The sequence below is a fragment of the Cricetulus griseus genome, chromosome 8, assembly GCF_003668045.3.
Source record: "Cricetulus griseus strain 17A/GY chromosome 8, alternate assembly CriGri-PICRH-1.0, whole genome shotgun sequence".
NCBI lineage: Eukaryota > Metazoa > Chordata > Mammalia > Rodentia > Cricetidae > Cricetulus > Cricetulus griseus.
Window position 1 is genome coordinate 76,414,367 of NC_048601.1, and position 8,057 is coordinate 76,422,423.

Here is an 8,057-nt window from a genome sequence, read left to right on the forward strand (position 1 = left end):
ATTGAACTCAGGACCTCTGGAAGAGCAGTTGGTGCTCTTAACCACTGAGCCATCTCTCCAGCCCCCAAATGGAATATTTTAACCAGAATATCTGACTATAGATTCTCCTGAGTATGTACTATATTATTTAAAAAACGTAATTCTTCCTAGCTAATGGCAGCTGTTTTAGTTTTCTATCCCTGTAACAAAACACCTGAAATAACTTAGAGGGTGAAAAATAAAGAACATACACTTATTGGTTTGTATGGGTACATTTATAATATTGATACATTTGAAATGTATTTTTTATTTTCTCATTTTACAAATTTTCTCGTTAACTGACTATACAAAACTTAGGCAAGAATTTATAATAAATACTAACAAATTCAGTATTTATTAATAATTTTCTATTCTGTTAAGTTTTCATACTCTTAGTAATGTTTAACAAAATTTCAACTCATGGCCTAGTTAAACATAAGATGTTTTTAACATTGTATAGTAAATTGTAAAATTTTAACATAGATTTGTTTATTCTATTGCAATGATTTCTAATAAGATCTTTTCTAGGTATTTCAAAAGTATCTGGAAATCTCACTTTACTCATTGGGAAATTTCAGTAAGAATTTTGAGTGTTTTAATCAAAATATTAATTTTTCATATTTCAAGTTTTCTAAATTGTGCTTTGTGAATTGATATTGATTCATAATATTGAGTAAGCTTTTTATTAGCAGTGAGAACCATATTTGCATTTCTCAAAGTGTTTAAGATTACTGTAAGCCAAAATCCCCAGTGTCTCCTCTAATAGTTGCAAAATACACTTTCACAAAAAATGCCAAGTAAATTTAAGTTTAGCTGCCAAGATCACAAGTGCATTTCATCTTGCTTGACTATCACTTACTAATATATATAGGAGACTAAATGGAAATGAAGGTGGATGTGGTGGCATTCACCTATGATCCCCAAGTCACCCAAGATCCCAAAAATTTGAAGGCTAAGGGGGGAGCCTGGTGAGTTTGACCGAAGTTAGTTTCACCTACAGCGTGAGACCCTCTCTCTTTCACAGAAAAATACAACAAAATTAAAGAAGAAAATAGATCTTGTATATTTTTGAACTCATTGTCAATGAAATGGAACAAAATGAAGCCAATAACTGTCACTAGTCACTGGCCATAGAGTACCAACAATGCAAAAACCAATTGTTAGAAATATGAGTTAATGTTGCAAGCATTAGGGAACTTTCATTTGTTTTGAAAAATTTACTTTAAAAGTCTGGTCTGGTGGACTAGGCAGGGCCAGTAACTCTAATCAAGCCAACCAAAAAACAGACGACCCACTCTTCATTTTCCTTAAAGATCATTTTATTACATGAACATATTTGATATAACTCACAGGCTTTCACTCAAGTGATGTACAGGTGTTCGTGTTTGTAGCCCTGGCGCACATTATGCTATTTCTCTATTCTTATTCTTGGTGGTCCAATAAATATCACACACACACACACACACACACACACACACACACACACACACACACACACACTTCCAGTGAACATTTTCATATCCTTCCCAGACTTACACCATGTTACTTGTGATCAGGCTCTGGGTGTGACTACTTCCCCACAGTCTCTGCAGTGACAGACACTTCTGCTGCTGCTGCTTCATCTCAGGAGAGCTGGCTCATAACTGTGAGATTACAATATTCTAGTCATTGTATTTGTGCTTGCAGTTGCACCTGTGCCGAAATCAATTTCCAAAGAATCACGTATGCATTTAAAATATTTAAGAGTATTATGTAATTACTATGAATTAATACCTTATTAACAAGTAGTCACCATTTTTTCCTGCTGGCATTATGTGTTTCTAAAGATTATCTCATGGAACTATTTTGGGTGGCTAAGGTATTCATCTTCCTGAGATTCCTGAGGACTTATTAATGTTGCTGACAGCCAACACCATGCGTCTTGTCATCTGGAAGTCACATAATCCCTTCATGTTCTCTCTGAGCAGTCATACCGCTTTATGGCCACTACTCACTAAATATGGTAAAAATTAAAATGAAAATGTTACTTGATCTAATATGTTCATATGTTCATTATTATATTATCTCCTCAACTCAGAATAAAAAGACCATCAGAAACTCATAAAACAAGACTGTTCTAAAATCCAATACTGTGATAATGAAGGGGTAAAGTGATTTTCTTCAACAAATGTGGAGCTAAGCAATAAGAGCTAAGAGCTCTAAGCAATAAGCAGCTCTTGGTTATTTTGTTGAATATTTCTTCAGGCAGCTGTTTGCAGAGTGCTTAGTCTTTTAGTTTAGGTTAATTTAATGGTGATGGCTTCTTCACTATTATCAATATTAATGAGCATACTTTGGGTTTTAGTGCTTACAAGTAAATATTACAACTTAAACTATTGGGTAATCCAGAAAGAACAATAAACCACCACCTTCAGTGTTGGCTCTCACTGTGCTCCAGTGTCTTCCTATCAGCCTGAGCAACACTAACCTTCACAGTCCTACAGGCTTCGAGGTGTTTATACAGTGTGAAATAGACAGTCCACTTCTCTTTGACACTGTAGTATTTTGTAGACTCTATCTCTGGTCTTTTCTTCTATTCTATGGCTTCACGGTTGTATTATCTTAGGATAATCTTTTGTTCTTCTGTTATAGAATTGCCAGATTCATCAATTTAAAATGTCTATTAAATGCTTAAAATTTAAATGAAAATAAACATCTTAGAATGGTGTGGACTCTAATAACTCCAACATTCAGGAAGCAGAAGCAGAAGGAACATGAATTTGAGAACATCCTGGGCTACATATTAAAGTCAAGGCCAGCTTCATCTACAGAGTGAGGTCCTGTCTTAAAAACAGAAGCACAAACAAAACCTTAAAAGCCCAGGATATGAATATCTTTGTTTTATGGGCTTTTCTAGAATAATTAGGTTGACCTCAACATTCCAAAAATTTTTCACATAAAAGAAATGAATTTTCTCAGAGAATATATAAATGAACACCCCAGTTTCTAGCTATGGACGTTATGGACTTTTCTGGTCCACTCTGAACTCAGGTGAACCCAAGCGAAAAATTCCATTTGATCAATTAGAAGCTGTGTCATTTTCAATATATGTGATGAACATTTACAAAGCAATAGATATGAAGTGGCAATTATGAAGTTCATATCTTGGGATAAGAAAAATTAGATTATTATCTTTTTTATTATATTATCTCCCTTATATGACTCATAATAATACACTATGTTAATAAATTGTAGATGCATAATTAATCATAAATGGCTATATGTATGTGATTTGAGCATTTGCAATTTTACAGTTGGAATGAACTATAGTCCTTAGAGTTTGGAGACCAACACATGAATTAAATATTATTCTGTAACTTTTATTTATTAAATTTTTAAATTTTATTTTATATACATGATTGTTCTGCTTCCGTTTATATCTGTGCACCACTTGCTTGCTTGAGTCAGAAGAAGCCATGGATCTCCTGGAACTAGTTACAGATGGTCATGAGCCACCATGTCACTTGTGGGAGAATCAAATTCAGGTCCTTCACAAGAGCGAAAAGTGCTCTTAACACTGAGCCATGTCTTCAGTGCCTATCCTGGGTCTTTTAAAACATAGAATATCACTGTGCAGCTACTGTAAATGTATGTTGGTGGGAGAATCATGTTTTCCTGGCAATTGGGATGAATCTATTTACTAGAATAATTTTAAGAGCAAAAATTATTTAAATATAAAATGTATGATATGTAGACATAATGCAGAACATAATGCATAAAAAGGGGACGTTTTAGAGTGAGCTCACCCACTAAAGTCTGTCTAATTTCTTTCTTCCTTTCCTCTTTCTTTCTTTTCTCTCTCTCTTCCTCTTTCTTTCTTTCTTTCTTTCTTTCTTTCTTTCTTTCTTTCTTTCTTTCTTTCTCTTTCTTCCTTTCTCTCTCTTCCTTTCCTTCATTCCTTCCTTCGTTCCTTCGTTCATTCGTTCGTTTGTTCCTTCCTTCCTTCTTTCTTTCCACCTTTCTTTTTTTGACAAAAGAACAAGAGAAAGGATAGAATGATAAGAGTTTCTGGGTAAAGAGTGGTTCAGAAACATAGACAAAGGTGAAGAGCAATGATTGCAGAATTCTGTAAAGAATCAACATCCCATTGAACAGAATGACCCAGAAACCATGAGGAAGACAATGGCTATTTGTTTGTTTTTTTCCAACTTTTTAAATTTGAATTAGAAACAGGATTATTTTACATGACAATCCCAGTTCCCTTCTCCCACTCATCCTCCCCTACCACCCCCCAACTAAAACCTTATCTGTCACATATCTTTTCTGCTCTCCCTGGATGGTGAGGCCTTCCATAGGGTGTCACCAGAGTCTTTTGTATCCTTTGGGATAGGGCCTAGGCCCATCCCTGTGTGTCTTGGCTCAGGGAGTATTCCTCTATATGGAATGGGCTCCCAAAGTCCACACCTATGCTAGGGATAAATTCTGGGCTTCTATAGGAGGTCCCATAGATTTCTGAGGTTTCCTCACAGAAACCCATGTTCCTTCTTTCCACCTTTCTTCCTTCCTTCCTTCCTTTCTTTCTTTCTTTCTTTCTTTCTTTCTTTCTTTCTTTCTTCCTTTCCCTTCCTTCCTTCCTTCCTTCCTTCCTTCCTTCCTTCCTTCCTTCCTTCCTTCCTTTCTTTTTTTTGAGACAAGGTCTCTCCATTTAGCTCTGGCTGTCCTAGAACTCACTCTTTATACCAGGAAGGTCTTGAACTCATGGAGATCTGCCTACATCTGCTTCCCTAGCACTAGAATTAAAGGCATGTGCCACCACTACCCAGTTCTGCGTTATGTCTACACATACATGATGCATTAATTTAGATATGTGGAAAATAGTAGTAAACTTTAAAATACAATTGGGCAGTCTCTTTCTCACAAGAATCTGAGTCAAGGTAATTGTTTTCCATTTCTTAGTCACAAAGTTGATCTTAAAATACTGAATTATATTAATTTGACAAAATAATGACACTGGTCATCAGACCAAATCACTAACTTAAGCACCAGAGGTAAGATTGTTGAGTGAATCTATAAAAACTGCTGGGGAACTGATGACATATGATAACACTGGGGACATTGGTATCCACTGCATGGGAAGGAATCTATTTTTAAAACAAAAATTCCAAAACAGTATCACTATAAATTCATGTTTGTCACAATGTGTTTAAAATAGTGTTTGTCTTAGTGTTCCATGTCCTCTCTTGTTGGAAGCTCCTAACTCCACATCTTCAGATGTGAGTATGTGGTCTGTAATAGCTACAGGAAGCAGGGAAGCAAAAAGGCACAATTGCCAAGATAAGGTGGGTGATGTTAGGGAACAGTGGAGATGAGACAGTAATAGAAGGGTCTGAATACAAATAGTCTGAATAGGGAAATGGGAAATGGGGGGTTCTGGAGGTAAATCCAGAAGAAGGTGGGAATAAGGTAAAGGGGAAGGGAGATAAATGCAGAAAGAGGATGTAGTTAGGTAAAATAATAATATGAATGGCTGAGGAAGCCACAAGGATTCGCACCTTTAACAATAGAACTTCCCCCCTAAAGAAAAGAAAAATAGTGCTTTTCTTGATAGTTGGGAATTAGTTCTTTAAACTTAAAGTGCAGTTCATAAAAGGTTTGCATGGGACGAGAAGTAGCCCAAGAGACATGAAGGACCATGTATAACCACAATGGTTATAAAACTGATAGGGTGTGGAAAGTGCAGTAATGGTCTCCAGTTGTATCTATATCTTTAATTCCAAACCCAAGGGATGTAAGAATTCTTGAAAAAGGAATATAAAGACATAGAAATTGAGATAGATGTTTTGCTGATTTAAATAGAGGGGTTACCATGAATTTATCACTGTGATTCCATTAGAATTATGAGTCAAAACATAAATAGTCACAAAATAGAGCTTATTAAAATTACAAGACAGGACTCACCTGAGTTTTTTGGATTTCTGTTGTGATCAGCATAATTTTTGTTCAGTTGTACATATGTGACTAACATTGTGTTCATCATTACTGTCTTAGGTGTTAATTATAAAATAAGGCAATATAAATCAATAGAATTGGATTTCTAAGACATGAGGTCCAGGTACAATGCAGGCACTTGAAGTTCTATATAGACTGTGACTGTGAATGCATGTATTATCTACAATAAGCAATATATACAGGAAGTACATGGAGGGTATAAAGAAATATAGGCCATGTCCACTCTGGAACATCAAAGGTAAGGTGACAGGTGAATGAAGAATAAGTAGGTATATTAGAATGATAATGCAGACATATTGACCAGTGAATCACAAGTTTGATATGTACTCTATTATTTTTCCAGGTATATGAAATATGCTTCCATTGTGATGTTAAGATGAATACATTTTCTACTCATGTCGTCATTAAATAATGTCTTTTATTTCCAAGCTGGACTTGGTGTTTTAGCCAATATGTTTCTCCTTTTTTACTGCACTTTCATAATCCTGTGTCACAGACCTAAGCTCATGGACCTGCTCTCCTGTCAGCTGCCCTTCATCCCCATAATGCTGGTCCTCACTGGAGGGGATATGTGGCTTACAGATGTTTTTGAATCATTCAACATTGAGAATGACATCAAATGTAAGGCAACTTTTTATATAAACAGGGTGATGAGAGGCCTCTCCATCTGCATCACCTGCCTCCTGAGTGTGTTCCAGGCTGTCACTATCAGTCCCAGTACCTCTTTCTTGGCAAACTTTAAACTTAAGCTAAAAAAATACATGACCTATGCCTTCTTCTACATTTGGTCTTTCAATGTGTCATTCAGTAGCATCCTGGTCTTCCATGTTCATGCTTTTGCCAATGTCAGTGAGCCCAATCAGATGAAGGTCACCAAATATTGCTCACTCTTCCCCATGAACTACATCATCAGGGCACTGATTTTAACGGTGACAACCTCCAGAGATATATTTCTTGTAGGAGTTATGCTGACCACAAGTGCATATATGGTGATTATCTTGTTCAGACATCAGAGGCAATGCAAATATCTTCACAATCCCATCAGCCACCTGAGAGTGTCCCCTGAGAAAAGGGCCACACAGACCATCTTGCTTCTGGTGGCTGTCTTTGTGGTCATGTACTGGGTGGACTTCATCATCTCATCCACCGCAGTCCTGTTATGGATGTACCACCCAGTCATCCTGACTGTTCAGAAGTTTGTGGTGAATGCCTATCCCACAATTACTCCTTTGGTTCAAATCAGTTCTGATAACAGAATAATCAACATGCTGAAAAACTTTCGGGCAAAGTGCCACCAGGTGTTTTAAAAAGTGTAATTTTTCTTGTTTAAAAATTAATTTATTTTAATTTATGTGAATAAGTGTTGTGACAGAATGTGTGCATGTATGCATTCCTGGTGCCCACAGAGGCCAGAAGCAGTCATAGAATCTCGTGGAACTGGAGTTACAGACAGTTGTAAGGAGTTGTGCTGGTGCAGCACCAATAATTTACCTTTAACCATTTAATACTCCAAGACACAAATAAGGATTCTTCATATATTTGATTACAATTTTGTGGTGTAACACTTATACATTCTTGTGACACTTCTGCTGCAAAGTACTATACAGTCCTTTAGGTTCATTGTGCACTGTAAGTTGATATTTTAACAAAAGTCTTTTACTCTTTTCTTTTTCCTTTATATCACAAATGTTCCCATGATGCTGAGGTTACTTACTGATAGAGACTTTTAAAGTTTTTCTTTTGAAAACATTTTAATCTACTCTTAGACATCAAGAATAGTTAAAATATCTGATTGTAGTTTCAATTCTGTTTCCTAGTGATAATTTCTGTGTGTCTGTAAAATAACGTGAGCTTCACTTTTCCATTTCTCACTAAAGTTACTTATGACTCTGACATGAAGTTTTTATGTGCCTGTGTATTTTCACTTCATTTCATCTATGCTTACTGCAATGTTATTGTTAGGTAAAGAATACACATATGTTGTCCAGTGTGTTTCATATATATATATATATATATATATATATATATATATATATATATATATATATGCA

The 8,057-nt window shown here is 35.7% G+C and overlaps 1 protein-coding gene across 1 annotated transcript; it reads left to right on the top strand.

Moving 5' to 3' along the window:
* The first annotated feature begins 6,401 nt into the window (after nt 1–6,401).
* LOC100756674 (putative vomeronasal receptor-like protein 4) lies at nt 6,402–7,313 on the top strand. The gene has a single exon (XM_027430246.2). The coding sequence runs from the start codon at nt 6,402–6,404 to the stop codon at nt 7,311–7,313; it is 912 nt and encodes a 303-aa protein (XP_027286047.1).
* Nucleotides 7,314–8,057: the final 744 nt, after the last annotated feature.